Genomic DNA, 24,443 nt, shown 5'->3' on the forward strand with positions numbered 1-24,443 from the left:
ATATTTTATTTTAATAAATATCCAACAATAATATGTTTTACGTGGAACTCCAATTGTTTAAATTTGTCTTCCTTTTTTGTTTGTTATCTTTTCGAAAATCTAAGAAAACCAATCATTTCTCCATCAACGCTGAAGTAAGTAAGTTCGTTTCAAAAACTAATTCTGAAAATATTAATTTTCTTCAGAAGAACAGTTCCATTACACTTTTTAAAATATTCGAGAAATAAGAAGAAGTAAAAATTCTAAAGCAATGAGATTCCATGCAATTATTCTTCTTATGGTCTTTGTCTGTATTGATGCAGGGAACGATGTGATTAAGGAAACGGATTTTGAGGAATTTGGTGGAGGAAAGGGAAAAGGTAAACATCATTTTGCGTTAGACTTTAAAACTGGGATATTATTTGAAAGCTCATGTTATTTTTCAGGTATTGAGTGAACTTTTTAAAAACTTGCTAAAAATTCTTCTCTTAAAATTTTTTATGTATTCTGTGTTTTTAATATGATTTTTTCCTCATATTCGGCAATACAATCATGAAAAACAACAACAAATATTTTCTTTTTAAGTCCAAATAAATTATTGAAAACGTTCACTGTTTTCTTGGTAATACCAATGGTAATACCAATTCTTGGTAATACCCTATGTTTGGAGGCGGAGCATTTTCAATTGGCCATGGAGCGCGTTTCCACGTCGATTTCAAAACTGTTGTTTGCATACCTATAATATAGCTAGTTTTTCTAAAAATGTAGGCATTTCGGATTTTCTGATTTTTGAGAAAAATTTGGTTTGATTACTTTCAGTCTATTCTACATTATTTCGGGAGAAATCAATCATATAGAAGTAAAATGAAAAATATTTTCAGAATCTGATCTCCAAACAGTCTACTCAAACCTTGCCATAATGTCCCGTATCACAAATGCAATCTCCCTCCAAGCAGCTGCCATTCGGGACTCTGTCAATATTAGAAATGTCATCACTGAGCTTTTGGAAGCCAATACCGTACTATTCTCGGATCTTTTCAATTATGATGAAAAGAATTTGTTGAAGATATTGACTCATATTTCTGAAGAATCAAAGAAATTAGTGAACGCTGTGAGTCGGGAAGATGTTGTGAAGGTGTCGAATGGAACAGAGTGGTTGAATACGTTGAAGGGTCTCGTGAGTACTTTTGAAGACATACATCAAATCAATAAGATAGATATTGTTGTATTCTTGAACGGACTGTACGGTGATTCATTCGCAAAAAAAGCTACTTCTTGTAACGACACTGTCATCGAAACATTTTTAATGTTTTACAAAGTAATAAGGAGCGCTGCCCATAATACAAATGGAACTCTTGTGAAAGAAAGTATCAACACTTTTCTGGACTTGGAAACTGAATTATTCGAATGTCTCGATAATATATCAAGTTACAAAAGTATTTTTATTCCTATTGTAACGCGTCTTAACTTTTTCACAGCTTTGGAAAAAACTATAAAATCTCTAAACTCTAAAATTCCAAATAAAAAGGATGTATTTGAAGTGTTTGATGTTCTTTCCAAAGCTTTTGGATACATCGAAGGAATCTGGAAAAGCTCTTCAAGAAAAACCGATAGAAAGACAAGCGCATTATTCCAGGAGGCTGTTACTAAACTTCAAAACATTTTCGAAAAAAGGAGTGAAGCACCTCCGCTTCTTCTGACAAATGGGTTCCCGAGAAAAGGAGATATGGCTCGAGTGTCTGCAGATATTGACAGTAAATGGTTCAAGGATCATGTTTCAAAAGGGAGTAGCACTGCGAATCTGAAACATGGACTTGGTGGTTTTTTCCGGTTTGCCGAGCTTATGAAGATCTTGGAAGAAAGTTGGATTGCATTTGAAAGAAGTTATCATCAATCGAAACACGTTGGCATAGAACTTTCAAAGTTGGTACACACAATCGAAGAGTATACAGATAATGGTCAGGCTATTCTTCAGATGTATCAGAAATCTTTTGAAAAGTGCTACACTGGAAGTGCTCAACCTGCTAATAGTATACCAAACTCATCAGACAAGTTTTTTCTGACTTGCATCGCAAAAGTAGTGACATTCATGACATTCGGCTTCAATATCAGACTTTCGCTGAAATTGATAAGGAATCAGTTAGAAATGTTATTCAAGAAATCCGTAATAAGAAAGACGGTGATATAAATTTATAGACAAGATCAGCACTTGAATCCTATCCGTCCTTCAAACAGCTTGCCACCTTTTTTGAACAACTTTTCAAATTTAAAGTTCATTTTTCTAATTTAACGGCTTCAAATGATATAGAAGAATCTGTGACTGATATCATAGGTTATTTAACGAATTCGACACTTTACACTTCATCATTATGCCTTCGAACAGATAATTTTGACCCGGAGAAGTTATTGAAAATGCAAGAATTGTTGAAAAGTGTATTCCAAATCAAAAATCAAAATACTACCGAAATTCTGAATGTGATACAACTTTATAAAACGACTAAGCAACACTTGTCGGAGGCGGAAAATTTTGTGAAGAATTTCAAAAAGTTGAAGCCGAAGAGGCAAGCTTCCAACACGAAACATTCAGCAATAAACTCTTCAAATCCAGTTCTCCAGTTGTCAAACCCTCAGGAAGTTTCTTTGAGTTTGGGGAGAGGAATGTTAATTTTAAGAGAAATCACGAAATCCTACCTGTCTATGGATATTTTGAAAGCTTCTATGCATTTTTCGGACAATATCAATAAAAGAATTATCGCAAAAAATCCCGATGACAACGTCAAGAATTTCTGGGGCAATTCGAAGACACACATAATTGAGAGATTTATAAATGAATTAACAATACTCAACAAATATGCTGGAACAGTACAAAACAAGGATGTTCTAACTATGAAGAAAACTCTGGATGAAGCTGTGAAAGTTAAGTGATTCAAAAATGTTTTTCAAAGTATTTATTCACAGTTGAAAGCTGGTACTTCAGTATCTTCTATTCCTCCTAAAGATGCTCAGAACGCTTTGGAAATATCCAAAAAACTCAGTTTGATTGACATGGAATTTTCTGTTCACGAAGGATATTTGCAAGTTGCGTCGCTTAATTTCAAAGAGCTAATGGCTTATTTCGATAGGATTTTTGCGCCAGAGGAAGAGGAAACTCGACATGCTGTGTAAGTTTTTTTTTTTAAAACTCGGGTAGATCTCGACGCAAGGAAAATTGATGGATTGGTTTGTTATGTTAGCTAATATATTAAATTATTGACTAAAACAGCGGGAACCGAAAATCTAAAAAGATGGTGCCCTATTTTTTTCTCGAGGTGGAGCTCAATCACTAAACATCCATGTCTTTTCAAGTGATTTATTGATTTATGAGAATGATTTATGATTATTGAGAGTTATGAGAAGTTAACATGAATTTGTAGTTACAGCTCATTTCAGTAGTATATTTATAATTTATTTTTCCAGAGTCGAGGAGTTGAGTCGAGGAGAGTCGAGGAGTCGAGGAGTTCTATCCATTCTTATCAGTGTTGGAGCTTTTATAATTCTAATAGTTGGTGGAATTGTGATCTACGGGCTCACTCCATCGGGTCGAGCAAAATACAAGAATGTTTATCTTTCCTTTTTTGGAAAACCAGAAGATTTCGAGAAACGCTGGAGATATTCGGTAAGAAATCTTATTGAGCACACGATGAACAAATATTTCGTTTAGTTGTTCATGGATCGAGATGATGGAAAGAATGCTCTTTTGGATGCCGTACGAGAAATTAACGCAACAAATGTTAAGAAAGCTGTGAATCAAGGAGCATATATCAATGTCTTTAACAGTCAGTTTGAAATAATTTATTACAGAAGAAGAAAATTAAAATGTAATCTATCAAAATTTTAAATCCTCCCTATTTGAATTGCCTCCAAAATGAGAACTGCAGCACCATTCACCGAATGGCTCCTCCCACTTCTTAACCAATTAACAAAGGTGGGAGGAGCTAATTGCTGATAGGTCTTGCAGGTTTCGTTTTGGATGAGATTCAAATTAAACAGATTCGGAACATTGATTTTTTTTTTCAAAAGTTTGACTTTGTCGAATGTACCAGCATTTCCCAAGAAACGAATTCCCTGAAAACTTGCTTCCTACAGGATACGGAAACACTGCTTTACACGTGGCAACAAAATGTGGATTCACTGAAATTGTGGAGATTCTCATCAAAAACGGAGCAGATAGAACACTTTTGAATGCACATAACAAGACTGCAGAACAATTGTTAATTCCAAAAGACACTACGAGCACTTTGAAGACACAAGTAACAACGGACACTAGAACACCAACTGACACAATTCCAAAGTCTAAACTGGATTTGGAAACGATGAATAGCGTTAATCAGTTGTTCAGAAAATATCGAAACAAGAAGTTTCGAAATCGAGTTCCCGAGAAGTTTCCAGTCAGCTCATTTCATATTTTTATTGAGGAACGATTTGAAGAAAAGGATTTTGGCAAGTTTATGGATGCATTTCCCTCGATTGTGAGTTATCTGCGAATCGCATTTTCGCCCACTTAAGGCGCTTCCCACTCGCTTTTCGTACGCCGTGCAGGCAGACTTCACTGAAATTGACGATTAAGACAAATTATAGCTTTTTTCGGAGGCGCTTGCCTGGCGGGTGGGCGTATGAAACAGCAAAAAAACAAATTTACGGAGACTTTCTATGGTATAAACTTTACAACATGACACTCTATAATTTATTAAAAGTTTTTTGTTTCGAAAATATTTATTTTAATACGGAGATGCGAGCGCACTCCAACACCAATTGAAAAAGGATCCGCCCCAAGTCGGTGGGTCTCGTTAGGTATTGGCAGCAAACCAGTAAATTCAAGCATTTTCAATTAGTTTTGCCGATTTCGCCATATAAATCACATTAAGAACAAGGTAAACCATAAATATAAAGAACAAAAAAATTGAAAACGTTTCAATTTCTGGTTTTGCCGCCACCTAACGAGACCCATCATTTAGAGGCGCAGCTTTTCATTTGGACGTGAAGCGCGATTGCTCCACGATATCAAAAGAACATTTGTCTTCTTCCTTTTAACGATAATAGGTTTTAACGAAAGGAGCGTTTTTTTTTATAAAAAAAAGAAAAACTGGAAGATTTTCAGACAAACGCAGACGCTTTGCCTACTACAACTCATTGTATTGTAAAGACCGACCCCGATGGAACTTTGGAAACCGATAATATTGATTTATTGATTTGGATTTTCAATGGAGTAATTATTGTAAAAGAGTCTTGGATGACGGATTGCTTGGAAAATAAGAAATTGATTGAAAAAGACAGTGACTATTTGGTGGAAAAAGTGAAATACAAGGGTACTGTCTATGGTACAGTAATTCAATGGTCCGAAGCAATGGCCAAAGGAACTATGCCGTATCTTCATGGAGTTTATGCATCAATTTTAATTGAAGACAAGACTAATTGTGAGTTTTCAGAGATCGTGGTGAGACCCACCCAGAAAGATAGTGTGTGCCTTTAAAGTGATACTTCACTTTTAACGAAATTGCAATATCAATTTTCGAAATCAAATTTGTATATTCGTAATAGTTGCAATAAATAGTTCTGTTGTTGTAAAATTCTGTAAAAATCTTTTTCAGATCCAACACTTGTCTCTATCATAACTACCCACGGAGGAACAATTGTCGTCGATCCTAAAGTACTTTCAAACTTAAATCAGGGATCCCATCCATATCTTCACTCCAATCTCGGATCATTTTTCATTATTCATGACGGTCGACCCGATTTGAGACAGTTCAAGAATGACACTAACAATTTGTTCACATTGTTCACCGAACAAGAATTCGTCCATTTTATGCTGAAACGAGAGATCTGTAAGGATAAGAGACCGAATCCGATCCCTCTAACTACCGATGCTGATGACTGAGCAATATCAATGAAACTTTACTGTCCAGAAGAATAAATGTGTTTAATTTAAAAAGAAAACAGAATAAGTGTAGACAAGTACTGGTATTTTATATTAACTCGAGCCGAAAGAACATTTAAAGAAACCAGTAGGTGAGATCGATCAGATGGCGTCTAATAGTTAGACAGAAAAAATGGAAGTGGATATTGTTTAATTTTGACAAATAACATTAATTTAAGAATAATTGAATCATTTACAGAAAGTGATTGGTTTCGTTTAGAGAGATCAAATAAGAAAATAATTTTTAAAAAGTTTAATCCAGTGTCAGAACTTCGGCTGTATTGTTTGAAGTTTCTGGTTCTCCAATGGCTGCAGCAATAGTTAACAACGCTGCATTTCCACTTCCGGCGCACAAAACTGATGGCTGAGCCGTCTCTCCTGCATTCGAAGCTCTTTGCGAAGAAATACTATTCAAAGATGCCCTTGTAACTGATTTAAGTCCAACGTAATTTTCGTATTCTTGGCCAGTTGTCACGACAAGTTCACCGCGCGTAGAGTGAGATGATTTGACAAGGATGTGGAACTGAAATACGATAAAATATTTGTAACGAATTCGTACATATATATATATATATATATTTCAAAATTGAAACTTGAACTAACCACATGAGCCTTCCTGCAGTGTTCTGCGAATTCTTCTACCGTCTTCGTACCCGTAGTGCACAAGTTACAATGGAAAGTATTACCGTGCATGCTCATTCCATGAGTGTCCAGAATGTGTGCAATCACTTGGTCTTGCTAGAAATATTAAAACTCAAATTTCATTGAAATTTTGATGAAAACTCACATTGACGTCGGCAGGGAATTGTTTCAAGCATTGTCGGCATGACGAACGATAGTCGAGCCCGTGGCGTATGATGTGAGATTGAAGGCAATCCGTGTGCGGCTGAAATTTCAAATAATGAAATAAATTTCAAAATAACTGAAACCAACGTCTTTTGGAAGTGACCACATGCTCAGTGATCCGCAGATCGGACAGCATGAAGCATCGGTACCATTTGAGTCTAGAAATGATGCATGTTCTTGATCGTGCTTCACACACAACGCCTTCGACGCAAATCTGGCGTCACAACATGATGCTTCAAACGGAAGTTCTGCAGCATGTGCTGTTCTCATATGCTTCTCAAATGCTTTCGGTGACTGAAATTCTGGACTTGTGCACGACCGAATTGGACACTTCAAATGAAAAACGTTCGACTTGAAAGAATTGCTCTCTGAAAAATGAATTTGAACAAATGAACGCCTCGAAAAATACTGAAAACTTACGATGTTTGTCGTATGCTGGCTTCAAATGAACTTGGATGTAGTGAAGGAAAAGATCGATTTCAGATTTCGGAGAATGTCCACATTGACGGCAAAACCAAGAAGAATTTGACGAATGCATGGAGTGAAGTTGACGATCAAATTCCGAATGAAGAACTTTATCACAATCCTGAATATATTAAAATAAATGAAAATCCGTTCTTTTAAATAATCAAACCTTGAATTGGCACTTTGTTGTGACTGCCACGTGATTCCTCAGCACATTTGTATTATTTGGTGCAGAATTAGCAATCACTATACGCCTAGGTGGAGCTTGTTGGGGTGGAGCTCTTCTCAAGGTGACATTCATAGAGTTAGGTGGCGAGGGGCGTACAACTCTGCCTCCATTGGTGGTAACAGATCCCATAGAAGATCCGTTGGTTTGAAGAGATGATCTTGGAGCAGCAGTTCTGTATGGTACTTCATGTCGGAATGTTCGTTTGTTAGGTTGTGCTTGTCCATGAGAATGATTAGCTGATCCATGCTTTGCATTTCCGAACTGGGACATACTTAGAGCGTTTCGTTCATTGAGATGGCGTGAAAGTGGGAAATCTCTACGATAGTCATTTGCTAAGTCAACGTTTTTGAACTGTGGGAAACCAGTTTCTTCGCTATGATTGTTGAACGCCATATAGTTGAACCAGGCTTGCTGAAACAATTAATACAATACAAAAATAGTTGAAATTTCACTTACAGTGCAGTGGCAAGTCTTACACGATACCACAGTTTCACATTGTAACAGCATTGATCGATGAGAACAATCAGATGGAGATACTAGTTGAATCGTCTTATTCAAAATTTGTGATCGAAACTCGAGTTCATCTGTCGGATCGTAATTGAGAAGTTGTGCCGGACAGGCACCGAATCTTTGAACGAGAGACTGGAAATGAGATATTCAAATAAACGGTTTATAAATCAAATGTCTTACGTAATTATGTCCATTGTGAATAGAAATGTGTTGAAATACACTATCGGCACTCGTAGATCCAAATCCACAAACTTTGCAGAAATAATACAAGCTGACGCCATGAGCAACGCTCAAGTGATCAAAGAGAGCCAAATCAGATGCAAAGGTACATAGACAAGTTCCACACGAATATCGGACTTTTTTCTCTTCATGAGATTTCATGTGATTTTGAATAGCAGTATGGTTGAATGCAATTCCAGAACAATGAATACAAGTAAGACAAGTGTCTCCGTGAATAGCCTGAGAAAGTGCTTTTACAACCAGGAAATTAATTTCAAGTCACAAACCATATGTTTCTGATATTTTGGTTGATTCTCAAACACTACACAACAATTTCTGCACAGCCACGACGCTTTTGTCACGACAGGAATTCCATAAGTTTCGGTGCACAATTGTGCTCCTGCATCTTGTCGGTGATCTCTCATATGTGACTCGAGAGAACCGTTCGTATAGAATGCCAGTGAACATTTTTGACATTTGAACTTCTTTTCACGTCCAGCAGAAATGCTGGATGGTAGCGTTCCGGTTGAGCTGAAATTATTTGTTTTCTCAAATTCATTTTTAATAAGTTCCAACTCACTTTTCAACCTCAGCAACTACTGCCAACTCATCATCACCATTCTCATCAACCACCTCCTTGACAACTGGCTCACCATAAGGTGATTTTCCTCCTTGTGCAACCTCCAAATCAGTATCATCTTCATCCACGTAACCTGGTTGTTGGGCACCTCCGTATCCAGCTTGACTTGTTTCCACGCGAACTGAAAAATTAAAATTCAACTTGTTTTTCTTAACCATTCATCTTTAAACTTTTACCTGGTCGAAATCTTTTTTCGATTAGAATTTTAGAAAATAATTGTCTTGTTGCTTGAAATTTATCATTAATTTCAAATGACATTATTCAAGTATGTATATGTTGAGAAATGCGAAAATTGAAACTATATAAATAATTTAAAATAAAATTTAAAGTTCACGTACCTTCACAATTTATTGAACTCTCTGGATTAGGAGTTGAAGTGCTACTTCCTTGCGCAACTCCATTTGGTACAGCCTTCTCAAACACAACGCAATCATCATCTTCATCATCGCTGAGCATTATGACGTCACTAGATGACGGTTCGTTCATTCTGGTTGTCACATTTACAACTTTTTGTAATCCACCGCTTCTTGAATCAGAAGCCACTCCTTCAAGAGCTTCCAGCAATGTGCGCGGAGCTTGTGCGTAACTTTTATGACACGACGGAGACACGGTTCCCATGTTGCACATAAGATAATTCATTTGACTACGATCGACATCTTGATAGGATGCTGGTACTGGACCACCTTCAATAAAACGCATGTATCCGCTGTTGTGCTTCGGGAACAGGCACTTCATCAGAATGAAAAGCTTCTTTGTTTGCTCTTTCGGACATCCAGATCTCATATGAGTTTTTCTATGCTTGACCATTCCGTCTTGTGATGGTGCATCGTACGAGCAAAGCTGACACTTGTTTCTAAGAATGTGCACCGAATCAAAATGATCGCAAAACTCGATGGGTGAGTTGAAAAACTTGTTAGGACTGCAAGTACATGAATAGACTCGCCCACCGCCGCTTGCACATTCGTGTTCGTAGTACTCTCCAACACTGACGAAGACTTTGATACAGTATGCACATTGGAAGCGTCGAAGTGTGAGAGCATGTGAACGTTGAATATGAACTCGATTTGCAAGTGGATCATTGGATTTTACCCCGCAAATGGTGCATCGTGATACACGTTTGCATCGGAATAAAATATGGGATGACATAAATCGGTGATGTTCTTGACAGAATGCGCAGCACTGAAAATATTTAATTTAAAACGAACACAAAAAATGAATTTCTTACAGCTTGTCCAGATATCTGCACCACATGTTCTTGAATCAAATGTTTCTGAAGATCGAAATGTGTCGGAGTATTCGCAGCACAGAACGGGCAGTTAGCCCATTTTTCTGGATGATCGTCCATGTGATGCGTGAGCTCATCGTACGAGTCGAACGTCAGTTCGCACATGTAGCACATTAATCGAGGATCAATATTCTTATCTTTTGGAGGACATACAGTAAATGATCCCATAGGTGGATCTCTTGCTGGAAGTCGATTCAATTCAACACCATGAATTGGCAATGCACTGATTTTAACTTGTTTCAATCGATAATCCGGGCTTCTTGGATCAACAACAGATTGCTCGATGGCTCTCAATGATTCATAGCTACGACCATATCCTCCATTCTCTCCATGATTATATCGAATTCCTACATCTCTTGCTGGTGGAAGAAGTTCTCCAGTTGCAAGAACATATTCAATCGTTGAAAAATGTCGATTTAGCATGTGCACAAAAATACGTTCAACTTGATGAATCTCCGGACAAGAAGGGCATTGCCCGCAGAGTGTTGCTCCTCGTCCTTTTATTTCAGCGAATAGTCTGGAGCACACATGGGTCCTTCGTGTATTTTGACTGGAAAATGCTTTTCCACATGATGGGCAAGGATGGGTATGGAAGCGTGTGAGATGATCGACGAACTGGTTGAGGCTTTCATATTCCCGATCACACCACGAACAAGAGTACCAACGAGACTGAAACATTATAAGATTTTTTAATACGAATTGGTGAAAATTTGGTATACAAACAACTATTAATGAATTCAAACGCCTTGAGTATGAAGAATATCAACTTACAGTTCTCGGAACTTTATACGGTTTGATACGTTGTCCTGGTCGGATTGCAGGTGTAAGTGTATATGGACGCATAAGTTCATTGGGTGCAATAATATCTGGTCGTACCAAACTGTACGCAGGTTTGATTTGTTGTGGCTGCTGCCTGATCGGCATGGGACGTGGTTGATCTTTCGCCTCCAATAATCCAGAAAATGGCATGAAGCATTCAATATCGGTGAATCGAGCAAGATATGTTCTTTCGTCGAATTGTAATTGAGTGAAATGTTTTGCCATCAACATAAGCGATCGATCAAATCGATTTTCAGAGAAATTATCGAGTTCACCGGAAACTAATTCAAGCGTTGCTTGCTTGGAATGTACATCACTGAGATGAGTTTTCAAGGATATCACGGAGCATAGGTGAGCTTTGCATTCGGGATCGATGCACCGAACACCTGCGTGTGGACCAGATGCAGCATGATAAACTTCGATAAGATCGTCCTGAAAATATTCATATCCATAACATACTTTATATAAAAATAAAAATTCATACCTCTGTAACTTCGCAGCTCAAGCAATGTACTACTGGATCTTTGGAGAAAATATAGTTGCATTTGGTACAGAAGTAGAAGCTGAAAATGTTAACGATAATTGATAATAACGCAGAATAGATTCTCTTACATTTTGTTAACCAGCAGCAAGTCCTTCAATGGGTCTATACAATTCGATGCAGGAAGTGATATAGTTCGAATGCAACTCATTGCAATATCGTCCGCTAGGGTACTTTGGATTGAATTCAGATGCACCATGCGAGATTCCTCTAGTATTCTCAGCGCTTCTTCAGGATCAAGAAGACGTTCTCTGGACAATAAAACGTGCTTCTTGTATACTTTTTCAATTCGTTTTCTAGCCTCCTTTTCCGATTCGGGCCGCTCGAAAAACTTATTTCTATTAATATGTTCATATCCCAAATCTCCACGAATCTTGATATTTCTTTTCTTCTTTTGTTTGCTTGATGTGAAATCATCACTATCGGAATCAGAATCAGAAGAAGACGAAGATTGATTATCTTGTTCTAGAAGACTTTTCTGAAAATCTTCTTCACCAGAGGACTCTCCCGGTTCGTATGAAAATTCCTTCTCGTTACTATCAGTAATATTACGATTTTCCTTCTTAGTTTTTGCATGCTTCCACCGAAGTAGTTTTTTGCGGATAGTGTACTCATCTGGCTGAAATTTGAATATTTTAGAACTTGAAATGCTTCACTGCACTCTACCTCTACAAATTCACTTTTTTTGTTTTCTGATGCTTCAAGAGCTTGTACTTCTCCGCTAGTGAGTCCTCCGATCGCAGGAATACTCGATCCAAAACCGACATATGGCAAACGTCCAGAACTCGGTGGTGGTTGGTAAGTAGCCGACATTTGTAAATAGTTGGCGAACTGTGCGGTTTGAGTTGTATGTGATTGCGCGTGATGTCTAAAATTTGAAGAAATAAAGAAAAAAGTTTCGAAGCAATTAAAAATAAATATCTTTAAATTGTATTTGTTGTCTGAGTGTCTAAGACCAAAAATTTCATTAAAAAAACATTTTTGGAAAGTAACACTCTGCTTTTATAATTCGCTTCGCGTTTATATTCCACAGTTCTATAATCATCTTATCAATAATTTTCATAAGATTAACTTGAATAGTGGTTGAAACTTCATGAACTATTTTTTTCTAATGAAAACTCACTTCAACATAAACTCGGTTCCAAATGTTTTTCCGCATTTTATACAGGTATGATTAGCCTCGTGTTTTTCTTTGAAATGCTCTTCGATTTCAACAACAGAATGAAATTCTTCAATGTTACATTCAGAACAACTCAGCGGAAGTCCAATGTTTAGTTCAGACATCACTTGAAATTGAATTCGTATTCCTTTCCCTTCATCTTTCAACGGTTTTGGGAAGTAAGCAACGACCGGAACCAACGGTTGACAAGAATGGTTCATCTGTAAAAATAATTGTAATCAGAGAAAAAAATGTATAATCACTCATGACTCACCAATGCAGTTGCAAAATACGTCCATCCTTTCTTTCCTTCGCCTGATGGTTTTACCGACAGCCACAATCCGCACTGAGAACAGCAGAGGTACATGTACGCGGCTTCAAGATGTAAAGTTTGCTGTTTGAAAGTTAATTGACGCAGGTACTCCGCAAACTCTTTGCAATCGTGTTTAGTTAATTCATATCGAGACGGATAAACTCTGTAACAGATATCACATCCGAAAAGGTGAACCACGTCATGATGTCCTAGGTAGTGTTCAATAGTTTCACACATATTTAAGAACAATGGCTGATTTTCACAGCAATTTGGGCGAACAGTTGTCCCGCGCGCAATCGGACTTGGCTGGAAAACTTTTGATTTAGATAAATATCAACAACCGTAAATTTTACCGGATGACGCGGGTCCGTGACCGAGATTTCGGAAAGCGGCATCGGCATATTTTGAACAAAAAGTCTTGAATCGAACACATCCTTCCTTGCAGCATACTCCCAATCACGACGAAACGTTGGAGGCATTGCATTGTATACATGACGAATACTTTTCAATAGGATTTCGTCATGATCTTCATTATTTGCCCCAACGATACAAAGTTTATCGACAGTTTGCCTGAATTTTAAATTGAGAATCTGAACGTTGCTTTAGAAACTAACATTATCGAAAAAATCTGGTTATCACTGAGCCATGCACAAAACCGTCGAAATCCTCCAGAAGCCCTCCGTACAGCAGGTTGTGAATCTAGTCGGAATCCAATTACTCGTTCACCTTCTGCTCGCGCATCTTCTGCTAATGGGACAATCGTTTTAAACACATCTTCTTGTTTTGGAGGTCTTGAATATTGACTAGCATAGGTTGGTAAACCCGGAACTTGAAATTGACGGGATGCGCCTTTTGCATTAGGTTTCTTCTTTCGGCCAGAATTACCCTCATTTTCTTCCATATAATTTTCGTCCAGCTCATCTCGTGTTCTTTTCGGCTTTTTCCGGTTCCCTCGGCTTCCAAAATCGGTAACCAGTGACTGAGCTTGAGCTTCGTCACCTCGTTCAATACTCGCGTAGTTTACTGATCTACGGGGTCGGGAAGAGTGTCCAAATGTGGATAACGGAGCTTTCGATTCAAGAGGATCTCTGAAATATTCAATGTAAGTGTAAATATAATTCCTTTTTGATTTATGGTAATGAAAAAATAAAAATTTAACCAGGTATTTAGATTTCGTTCAGTTAAATGAAAACTCGGTGAAACTCAGTCTAAATTGAATTTAAAAAATTACCTGATGCAAGAAAAATGTGAGGCCCCACGAAAAGGGGAGCAGAACGAAAAGGGGATCTGCAAAAAGGGGATCTGCGAAAAGGGGAGATACGAAAAGGGGAGCTGGCACTGTGCCAAACGCACAAAACGCTTTTTTTATTCTCATTCAACGCACGCATTATTTGTGTATTTTACGCTAAACAACGCGCGATGCGTAATAACGGAGTGTGGTTATAACAAAGTCGTGCGTTGAATGAGAATAAAAAAGCGTTTTGTGCGTTTGGCACTGTGCCAGCTCCCCTTTTCGTTGCTCCCCTTTTCGTATCTCCCCTTTTCGTATCTCCCCTTTTCGCAGATCCCCTTTTTGCAGATCCCCTTTTCGTTCTGCTCCCCTTTTCGTGGGGCCTCAAAAATGTGAATTGCGAATGAGGAAAGTGCGCTCTAGTGGCACAAATTTAAATAAATTCGCACAAATTTAGCAATTTTAACAAATGTTTGACTGTGAATGCTTTCTAAGTGCATTTTTGAAAGTTTCCTTGAATAACTTAAACTTAACCTACTTTTTATATTCTTCTGATCCTCTCTTCCTCTTGACAGCAGGCTCTTTCATATCCTTTTGCATAAAATCAGCAAGCCGTTGTGCCTCCTCTTCTTCTCTCTGTTTGGCAGCTGCTATCTCATGACTGAGATCAGATAATCCTGTACGCAGTGGAGCGCTTTGATTGTTATTCGCTTGCTGAAACTTTCTCTGGGGTAATTTAAACAACTTGATTACTGATTCTCACCTCATCTGGAACTTCTGGCTCCTCCGTTTTAACGAGTGGGGCTGTTTGGTTGAGCTGTTGAAACAGCTCAAACTCATCCATAGTTGTTATTTGGAGAGCTGAAATTTTTTTTGAAAAAGGCAACAGAAAAAAATGAGAGAACTGAACGAAAAGAATGACTGGAGATAAGCTTTATCTCAAAAAAAAACTAAAATATCAATCTACATGAACTTCCAGTTTGAATCAAAGATAATTATTCAAGAATCTATCATATGTTCTCGAAATTAATTTACGCCTAACTTGCGTATTTTTAAACGTTTGTTCGGTTTTTTACGATGTATAGTGAATACCAGTAACTTAATTGTTTCAAATTTGCGCGTGAAATATACTGCAATTCGTTGGCTAACCTCACTACTATGATACAAATTTTATACGGGGCGCGGTTATGTGGGCGTGTCCGACCCATTGAACACACTTATAAGAACTCTTTAAAATGTTTAGGTTTTTTATTAGATAAGTTTATTTCATTGGAGGTCTAATGATTTCAAAAAACCGAACTCTGAACTTTCGTGAGCCCTTTCCCACTAATTACTGATCTCGACACGACTACACGCAGAATCAGCGCACATCCTGTCATACTTCAAACTCAATATATTTTAAAACCCCCGAAAAAATAATATTCTCATTTAAAAAAGCAAAATCCGGAAACGTGTTACGGAATCGACAAAAATTTTGAAACTGCGACAAAAATTTTTACCGATCTTTTGGCGCGCATTGGAATTGAGAATTTGAAGGCTGTGTCATATAGAAAGTACCGCAGAGCGTATATGCCACTCTGCGTCTCTCATATTTATTGGTCAGACGGACAAACGATGGTAGGAAGACTATGAGCAGCGGAGAGGGCGCAGAGAAACGAGACCTATTTCTTTGCCCTGCTGCAGTGTCTACTGCAACGGGGCTAGCAAGGACGAATCGATTGGAGAAAAAAGAAAAGTGAATGGGTTTTGCCCAAAGTGTTTGCGTACATTACGGCGCTATATTTGACGACAGTTTGAAATATTTAAAAATTTAGCTGTGCAACTACAGTAATCCACGGAAACAAATTCAAAAAGGACTGGGGTCTAAAACGGTCAGATGATTCAAAATAAAGAAGGGTATCTGTAAATGGATACTGTACACTGAAAATAATAAAATGTTCTGTCGCGTAAGTACAGACCCCAAAAATTAGGCAGAACTTTCGAAAACTGTGCAAACACACCAACCAGTTTTATTATCGTAATTTCGCAACAAATTTCACTCGTCAGTTTAAAGGCACACGTTGTTTTTCTGAGCGGGTCTCGCCACGATCACAGTCATAGTGATCGCTACAGGTGCCACATTTTTCAGATTTATTCATTTGAAAAAAGTACATTGTTAAATTCTATAGATTTGAACAGTATACAGCTCCGAAATTAGAAAACAGCTAAAGTGGAAATTCGAGCAAGCCCACATTTGAACCCAATGAGCAGGAAAAATAAAATAAAAGCAAGAAAACTTAAAGAAGCGCTCAGTCAAGAACTCTGCAACTATAGTGTGGTCTTGCAGCGATAATTTTACTGTACTCTAAACTATATTTATTTTCTCTAGAAAACAAAATAATATTCAAAAACACACTACACATTTTTCCGGTCCCGTGTGTGTTAATGTTCACCACGGCGCACAATTGCGGACACTTCGCGGCGGTCAATACAATTTTAGGCCACTGCAGGGAAGAGAGAAAGTGGGCGGCGGCAGCCCGCGTAAATAACCAGCCACACACGAAACGAGACTGAATAAATGAAAAACCGCGACGCAGCCGCTGTGCACGATTTCTCGTTTGGGATACCTTCAGAAAATTTACAAAAGTGAGGAACGGGTGGCGTGACCGCGACGCGACCGCAACGCAGAATCAATAACTCCAAAATAGGATTAAAGTTTAAAAATCAGTCAATAAATAACTTTGAGAAGAGAAATTAGGATAGAATTAAGATTCGATATTGATTTGAAAAGTTAATACTGGGCTTAGGAAAAGTTAATACTGGAACTTTGCAATATAAATTAATTTGTAGTGTTACTAAAAGAATTTTAATTTTGAAATTTTAGAAAAAATTAGAAGAACAATAATCAAAAAACTAAACTTTTGGATTTACTGAAAACATTTGAAAAGGGAAATGTAAATAACTGTAGAAACAGGAAAATGTCGAGCAATGCGAATTTCGGTAGAGCGCACTTCCATAATTCGAAAACCGCAACGCGCACGCAACGCACAGGATTTACGGAAACAGGAAAGGAGGAACCAAAAATTCGGTTTCGCGCACGCTTATTTCGCAACCCTCGCGCGTTTTTTTTTCACAGCAAGGTTAGAACATTTTAAGAAAAAAAGCATGCGGGGGTTATGAAAACACACTACCGAAAATAAATAGAATGAATTTCGAAAATTATTTTCACCGATATCATTTGCTACAGCTGTTGAAGCTTCAACTATGAGTACAGTTATGCGGAAAAATACTTTTTAAAAATTAATTTTTGGGACTACAAAGTCTGTATTTTAAACTACCATTGGTACGATGCGGTGCGAATCGGGAGGTGGTCTTCATTAGAGCGCGATTGTTAATTCAACCGCGACGTGCACGCGACGCTCTCAAAAAATGTTCAAAATTTGAAAATAAGAGAGAAAAAAACACGCCAGCTGACAACTGCGTCAGCAAAACTGGTCTTGGTTCACATTGGCAGTGCGTACAACACACCTTATCTTACGCGCAAGTTGGATATGATTTTCCAGGCGAGACCCGACTGAAGATGTACGCTCACGCGAAAAATACGGATTTTATTTGTTTTGATAACTTCGGATGGAAAAAAAAGAAAAAAACCAATTTTGTTAAATTGTAAAAATAGTTAGTATAAAACGCGTAACGATAATTCATTTCTCATTTTTTTCAATTTACAACTACTTGTTTCAAGGCTAGCAAAGATACCGTATGGATAGGTGAGTATCGATAGAATTTCTCGAGTTAAAAAAATTAGTTTAAAAAAATTTAACTTTTATCAGATCAATAGCAAAAATGTTATCAAACCAACAGATTCGCAATTTTTCACGCGGAGTTGGTCACTTACGTAGAAGAGCTGCAAAAAATAACGTGATAAAAGTTAGGCCTGAAGAGTAAGTCTAAATCATTTACCCAATTCTTGTAACTTTCCTGAAAGTCCTATTTGAAAGTTTAGGCTCCGCCCATTTTTCAATCAATATTCTGTTCTTCCGAATGGAATACAAAACGATGCAGATGCAAAGCTTTTTTCCAAGGAGCTCCAACCGGGAGAACGGAAACTTTTATTTGATGCTTTGAGAAAGATCAGTGAGTTCTTGCTAAGCAGCTACCTTAAAATAAAAAAATCTTACAGCCGCCGATCAGTATAATGATCACAAAAAGGTGGTAGAAGTTACTATTGATCATGAAGATTTAGTAAAAGTCTGGTATATAAATTTCATTCCAATGTTCGTTTACGGATGTCTCGATGAAGCATTTTTAATCATTGGCGGTGAAAGCATCAACAAGTAAGCTCGCAGAAAAAAATTTCGACCACGGCAGGATTCGAACCTGCAATCTTCTGCTCCGTAGGCAGACGCGTCACAGGTAAAGCGCGACAGGTTAGTGGCAGCTGAATGGCAGGTTAAAAGCCGCCAGCAGGTTAGTGTCAGCTTAGTATCAGGCTAAAAGTCGCTGTCGGACTAAGAGCAGGTTAGTGTCAGCTTAGTATCAGGCTAAAAGTCGCTGTCGGACTAAGAGCAGGTTAGTGTCAGCTTAGTGATTTTCGCTCAAATTTTCAGAAAAGCGCGTCAGGTGAACGGCGAGTAAGTGTCAGGTGATGGGTCAGACGAGTGAAAATGGAAGTTTCAGAAACTGAGTGAAAGTTCATAAAAATGAGTTATATGTTCATTCGTGTAAATTTCTGAAAATATAATTTCCAGAAATACAGATTCGGGGTTACCGCACCGGATCATGAACCGCGTCAGGCGAGTGTCAGGTTAAGAGCAGGCTAAGAACCGGCAAATGGTAACTGGCAGGTTACTGTCAGGCAAAGTTTTCTTGGCTCAAAAACATTTTTCAGTACGATCTGTTACGTTTTAGGGAAATTTTCGAAAAGTAAAAAATGTCTGAAAATAAATATTTCCAGAAATACAGTTTTTTGGTTACCGCACCGAATAATGAACCGCGTCAGGCGAGTGTCAGGTTAGGAGCAGGCTAAGAGCCGGCAAATGCCAACTGACAGGTTACTGTCAGGCAAAGTTTTGACTGAAACACCAATAATGAATGGATAAAACTGAATGTTAAAAAATATTTTGCTTGGGTAGGAAATGTTTATTTTAGTATTTTCCAAAGTTTTCATGGCTCAATCACACTCCTGACCAAAAAAATATCACTGTCAATTTGGCGTGTTCATAGAAAGTCAGTACTTCCAAATCCGAAGGTCCCCCCTTATGAAAATTTTCTAAAAAATTTTTTCGAAATTTTTTTTTGAAAACTTTTCATAATTTGATCAGATGTTATAGAAAAATGTAAAATTAATTGTTTTTTTCAGCTTCGATGTTCTGAACACGAGTTCAAACAAAAACCTGAGGTATTGTAGAACTCCAACTACAAAGTTGTTTATTTTAATCTAAAGTACAATTTTGTAGTTGAGGATATTTCATCAAAAAATTTCATGGTCGAGATAAAGTTGTGTGAAATGCAGCAACTTCATGCTTGTATTTTCTTCTTCTTTTTCTGTTTGTATCTCGGCCATCAAATTTTTTGATAAAAAACGATTAACTGCAAAATTGTACTTTATATTAAGATAAACAACTTTGTAGTTGATCACTTTGTCATAAAAAATTATTACACGGAGATATCAGCATCCGAAGTGAGTGCGTTTTTTGAACTTAGGAGTTCTACAATACCTCAGGCTTTTGTTTGAACTCGTGTTCAGAACATCGAAGCTAAAAAAACAATTAATTTTACATTTTTCTATAACATTTGATGAAATTATTAAAATTTTCAAAAATTTTTAAATTTTTTTTTGAAAACTTTTCATAAGGGGGGACCCTTTGGATTTTTTTTCAAGAAAATCCAAAAAAAAAATGTTTTTTCAAAAGTTGTCAAATATTTATCAGATATGGTAAAAATATGTTTTCCTAACTGCATCTATGTACTTTCTTGCAAAATGTGGTGCTTTCGAAAACTAAGAAACTGTAAAAACCTCTATTCCTCTAACTCATCTACCTACTATGCCAGTCATTCGAAGTCATGTCCCACATCGGGCAAGCAAGATATCAAAAAACTGTCAACTACAAACTTGATCAGGTTGTTATGGAACATGTTTCATGTTTCATAGTTTCTTGCTTTCTGTGCAGAGTACGGAGATATCATAAGTCAAAAAATAGTAATATTTGATTCATAATTAGGTGCTCCTACCTGCTCAGCCATCCGAGATCGCAAAAAGTTACAATAAGTAATTTGTCAATCCCGTTATTCCTAACAACTTTTTAGTTGACAAGTTTTTCATATTTCAGCTGCCTGCGGAGCTAGAACATTTTGGATGTACTGACTTTCTATGAACAAGCCAAATCGACTGTTGTATTTTTTTTGCCCAGGAGTATGATTGATCCATGAAAACTGTGGAAAATTCTAAAATTTACATTTCCTACACAATCCAGCAGTATTAAATTTTTTTGGAAGAAAAATATTTTCCCAAAACTTTTTCATAAGGGGGGACCCTTATTAATTTTAAAATTAGTGGAAAATATTTTTAATTACATTTTACTGAACTCAATTTTTTTCAATTATTTGTTGGTTTTAATCACAAATCACATTTACGACTCAAAGTGATTTTTTCTTTTCTACGAATTCAATATAAGAGCGAGAAAGCATTTCAAAAGAAGCTCCAAACTCAGATGGCAACGACACTCCGAAATAACGGTAGCGCGCCCTCTTTAGCGTAAATCCTCCTCATTTTCGAAATTATTTGTTCACGATTTTTTCTTCTTTTTCTTCGTTTTTTCTTTGTTTTCTTCATCAATTCTTTGATTTTTCGGCAAAAATAATTATTTCCCGTATATTTATTGGTGTTTCAGCATTTTCGACATTGACGCGAACGATTGGGATGGCACGGAAATAGCTGGATGAGAGAATTACCGGCGGTGGCGACAACATTGCTTCGCGAAAAACTAAAGATGGAAGAAAAGGTTAGAGTTGAACTCAAAAATGAAGTTATTCATAACAATTTATGTTTTCAGAGTCGTGCAGAGTCGTCGCCTCTTCGACATTGACCACAAGCGTCCGCTAAACCACCTCATCCTTCCATTTTGATGAAAATCAACGTAAAAAGGAACTAAAAAATGAAGAAGCTTTGAAGTAGATTCAAAAGAAAGTAGAAGTCCTCGTGGATCTTGCTCTCCCAATGTTCAATATTGATAAAATGCGATTTCAACTGGTTGGAATGACGTCGATGATGATCACAGTGTATGTTCATAATAAAATATTTCAATGTAATGTAAATTTTAAAAAATTTAGAAAATACGACGAAATCTTCCCACCAATCGAGTACCCGACATTATTTTGATGGATTGATTCTTGATTGGAAAGTTCGAATTTGTCGTCGCTAAGCCCACACCATCTTGGCTCGGATCATGCTTTGCAAAGAGAATTAACCTTACAAAGTGAGTTTTAAAATCATAATTTTTTAGCGTTTGGAAAAAACTAGTGATTTCTCTCAACTTTAACGTTAATTTTTTATAGAAAAATGCGGAATGCTGTCAAACTCCTCGAACTGTCGCTGATAGATGATCATTTTCTACGTTACCGCCCATCTGATGCTGCTCAGAATCACAGAATCAACAATTCGACCAAGTGGCTGCTAATGATGGATCCAAGGAATCGGGAATCGAGACGAGGTTTACACTAAGCCGAAATATTAAATAATATTTATGTTTTTTTTTTCCTTTTTTCAGATTTATTTTTTCATTTTTCATGTTCAATAAACAAAATTTTTGGCAATTGTTCTCTTTTTGTATTAACATTTAATAACAAAAAGCAGTATTCCCGGTATATATGGGCCTAATACGGAATCTAAAATAACCTGACACAAACCTGACGTTGACCTGTTGCCGGCCCGCGGCGGCTTAGTGTCAACTTGACAGCGGGTCGCGATTTCACCTGCCAGTTGTTCTCCATTCAGCAGCCAGCGACCTGCTGGCAGGTTGCCACTAACCTGACACGCTTTACCTGTGGTTATCCATTGCGCCACGCGGCCACATTTATTTCTCTCACAAAGGCCACTCATTAATGCTGTGTGCGTACCGAGAGAGTAGCAATGTTTCAGTATCTTCTCGGTGTACAACGGCATGTCAATGCTTGCCTCTGCAGCTGTTGCCAACATCATCTGCAACCTGTTCCTCCAACTGCCTGCTGACAGAATTAATGATGTTCTTGGGTTCAAGTAATTATTTCTGCAGTTGTTGACCTACAGTAACCTTTTTCAGAAAGCCAGTACTTTCTGTAGATCAAATGAATATTCCCGAATATCAATACGCTGCGTTTGGAGCCAAGGTGAGTATGGATCGAGTAGTCATGCAAAAAAGGAAAAGTTAATTATTCGATCGGGTGACGTCACATATTTGTTTCCAGAGGAACTACATTGAAAAATGGTTGTGACGTCACGCTTCCCTTAAACCGGAGATTGCCACGCCTTCAAATAAGACACCCTTAATTCTCTTTTTCAGTTGAGTGGATTATGGATGGGGTTAACACTTGGAATGTTGCCATTATTCTTCATCGATGACAATTTAGACAATCGGGCTTCTGATAATGGAGATTTATTAGTATCTGTGGCTAATACGAACGGAGATGAATATTGTGAACTGTTTTGTGGTGATTAAATGGTTTTGATCTCTTCTTGCTATAATTATATTTATTTCAAAAATCACGAACTTGTTGCCTTGTTTTTCGAAAATCTGCAAGTGCCACACGGTCCTATGGGCGTGGCCAATTCATCTAATCTCTGGAATTCTCCCGTTAGTAATCTTGAATTCTTGATTTCTTGGCATTTTGTCGAAACATTTTTCAAAACATTCTAGAAATTCAAACCAGTAGCTACACTCCAGATTAACATATTTTAGAAAACTTGAAAATTTAACAAAATCTTTGCCTGGAAATTCTGAAAAATCTAAAATGTTTTAGAGCGTGTTATTATGCTATCTGCAAATATTGGACTATTGTAATTTTGTCTATATTAATTCCCACGCTTTTATTTTGAAATTTAGTAATCATTTTCTGAAATTTCAGTAACTTTTATAACATGCTTATAATGTATTTATTGATTTTTATGAATGGAAACCATCACAACCTCTACGGAAGCTCGTTAGGTAGGCGTTACAGTAGCACAAGGCATCATTTTGAATTTCACACATACATACACTTCCTAATAATACTAGAACACATCTTTCATATTTGAAACTACAGATTTTCAATTTTTTCTTATGGTGTGCAATATTTTGGTGACAAACGGGTTACTGTAACTCAGTTGTTGTAACTTTATGTTTTATAACACACTGTGATCTTGGCATGATCACCGAGCCATTTTGTACATTACTGTAGAACTTATTCGATTGTATAGTTCGGCAATTCTGTAATTCTGAGATTATCGAGTTCACAATTAGGAAAAGTGATTTTCGTGGGAGAATTGAAAGTTCACCCATCTCTCTTTTTGAAATTATTACTTTAAAAAATTAATAATGTTTGATAGTCAATAAATTATTATATAAATATCGATAATACGATAATTGCCGAATTTCTTCTTTTTTTTCAAAACGCCCTCTAACCTTCACATAAATTTTCTACAGTAATCTTTTGCACATGAATTTTCAAGAAGTGAAAATTTATATGAATTGTGGATTGCCAAATTAAAATTTGATACGATTACATTTTTATAAACTTTCACAATTGGTTTGTTTTAAAAAAATAAGTTTTTCTTGATTCTCTAACTCCTCTATTAGATCAATGATCTCTTAAAAGTGACCGCCCGTTTTCCACCCCAATTCCTCATTCCCACTCTTCTCCCGCACACGCATACATACCGCCCATCTCTATCTATCACATTCTCTCATTTTGACACACTGTTTCGTATGTTGTTTGTTCCAAAAAGTGTGTGACGGGTGGAAAACTGATGTGGAAATAGTGTCTTTTGCCCCTCTATCTTTTTGAAATGATAATAACTTTTTTCGAGAGTTTTTTGTTTTACTTTTTATTTTTTGAATTTTGATCGATTTGTATAAGTTGTATCTAATCTTGATCTAGATTTAACAACATTCATATTTCCCGCCAAATGAATTTTTAGGCCTAAAATTGTTTCCTTGGCAGCAGAATGTGTAGGCCAAAAAGTTATATAGAAAGATAGAGTTGACTCTAAAAAATTTTTAAAAATTAAAATTGTTGGAAATTATTATAATTCGTTAAACTTCA

General features: G+C 37.0%; 2 protein-coding genes, 2 non-coding genes and 2 pseudogenes across 6 annotated transcripts; 3 read left to right on the forward strand and 3 right to left on the reverse strand.

The window, feature by feature from the left end:
- Positions 1 to 114: 114 nt before the first annotated feature.
- On the forward strand, positions 115 to 5,942 carry C18H2.4 (annotated as a pseudogene). Its single transcript has 9 exons — positions 115 to 138; positions 186 to 359; positions 861 to 1,902; positions 1,955 to 3,140; positions 3,436 to 3,634; positions 3,680 to 3,794; positions 4,105 to 4,487; positions 5,117 to 5,432; positions 5,607 to 5,942. Coding segments are annotated over exons 1-9 (3,775 nt in total).
- Positions 5,899 to 15,052, reverse strand: lin-13 (Zinc finger protein lin-13). Its single transcript, NM_066277.6, has 22 exons — positions 14,953 to 15,052; positions 14,728 to 14,909; positions 13,573 to 14,046; positions 13,312 to 13,528; positions 12,920 to 13,264; positions 12,610 to 12,866; positions 12,153 to 12,354; positions 11,558 to 12,105; positions 11,430 to 11,508; positions 10,898 to 11,377; positions 10,067 to 10,795; positions 9,180 to 10,020; positions 8,782 to 8,962; positions 8,489 to 8,732; positions 8,163 to 8,441; positions 7,929 to 8,114; positions 7,413 to 7,883; positions 7,199 to 7,364; positions 6,866 to 7,146; positions 6,720 to 6,818; positions 6,536 to 6,670; positions 5,899 to 6,455 (listed from the first exon to the last, which is right to left on the reverse strand). Exons 1-22 carry the CDS (start codon positions 15,031 to 15,033, stop codon positions 6,186 to 6,188), a joined length of 6,747 nt encoding a protein of 2,248 aa, NP_498678.3. The 5' UTR covers positions 15,034 to 15,052; the 3' UTR covers positions 5,899 to 6,185.
- On the reverse strand, positions 12,423 to 12,572 carry C03B8.5. The gene has a single exon (NR_003424.2). It is a non-coding gene; the product is annotated as a small nucleolar RNA C03B8.5 (small nucleolar RNA).
- A 2,817-nt stretch (positions 15,053 to 17,869) lies between the features above and the next one.
- On the forward strand, positions 17,870 to 22,875 carry C03B8.3 (TMEM65 family protein). Its single transcript, NM_066278.5, has 7 exons — positions 17,870 to 17,935; positions 17,999 to 18,109; positions 18,172 to 18,302; positions 18,349 to 18,502; positions 22,306 to 22,422; positions 22,466 to 22,532; positions 22,706 to 22,875. The coding sequence occupies exons 1-7, from the start codon at positions 17,928 to 17,930 to the stop codon at positions 22,859 to 22,861; spliced, it is 744 nt and encodes a 247-aa protein (NP_498679.2). The 5' UTR covers positions 17,870 to 17,927; the 3' UTR covers positions 22,862 to 22,875.
- C03B8.6 lies at positions 18,513 to 18,576 on the reverse strand. Its single transcript, NR_052465.2, has one exon. It is a non-coding gene; the product is annotated as an Unclassified non-coding RNA C03B8.6 (non-coding RNA).
- Positions 21,107 to 21,888, forward strand: C03B8.2 (annotated as a pseudogene). The gene is made up of 4 exons: positions 21,107 to 21,169; positions 21,221 to 21,446; positions 21,498 to 21,643; positions 21,723 to 21,888. Coding segments are annotated over exons 1-4 (601 nt in total).
- Positions 22,876 to 24,443: the final 1,568 nt, after the last annotated feature.

Source organism: Caenorhabditis elegans, chromosome III (assembly GCF_000002985.6).
Source record: "Caenorhabditis elegans chromosome III".
NCBI lineage: Eukaryota > Metazoa > Nematoda > Chromadorea > Rhabditida > Rhabditidae > Caenorhabditis > Caenorhabditis elegans.

Coding starts and splice junctions, on each gene's coding strand:
- lin-13 (NM_066277.6), bottom strand. CDS start 15,033: ATGGATGAGTTTGAGCTGTTTCAACAGCTCAACCAAACAGCCCCACTC. Junction 12,867..12,919: donor CGTATTTTGCAACTGCATTG/GTGAGTCATGAG, acceptor TTATTTTTACAG/ATGAACCATTCTTGTCAACC. Junction 10,021..10,066: donor TGCAGATATCTGGACAAGCT/GTAAGAAATTCA, acceptor AAATATTTTCAG/TGCTGCGCATTCTGTCAAGA.
- C03B8.3 (NM_066278.5), top strand. Junction 18,110..18,171: donor ATAAAAGTTAGGCCTGAAGA/GTAAGTCTAAAT, acceptor TTGAAAGTTTAG/GCTCCGCCCATTTTTCAATC. Junction 22,533..22,705: donor ACGCTGCGTTTGGAGCCAAG/GTGAGTATGGAT, acceptor TCTCTTTTTCAG/TTGAGTGGATTATGGATGGG.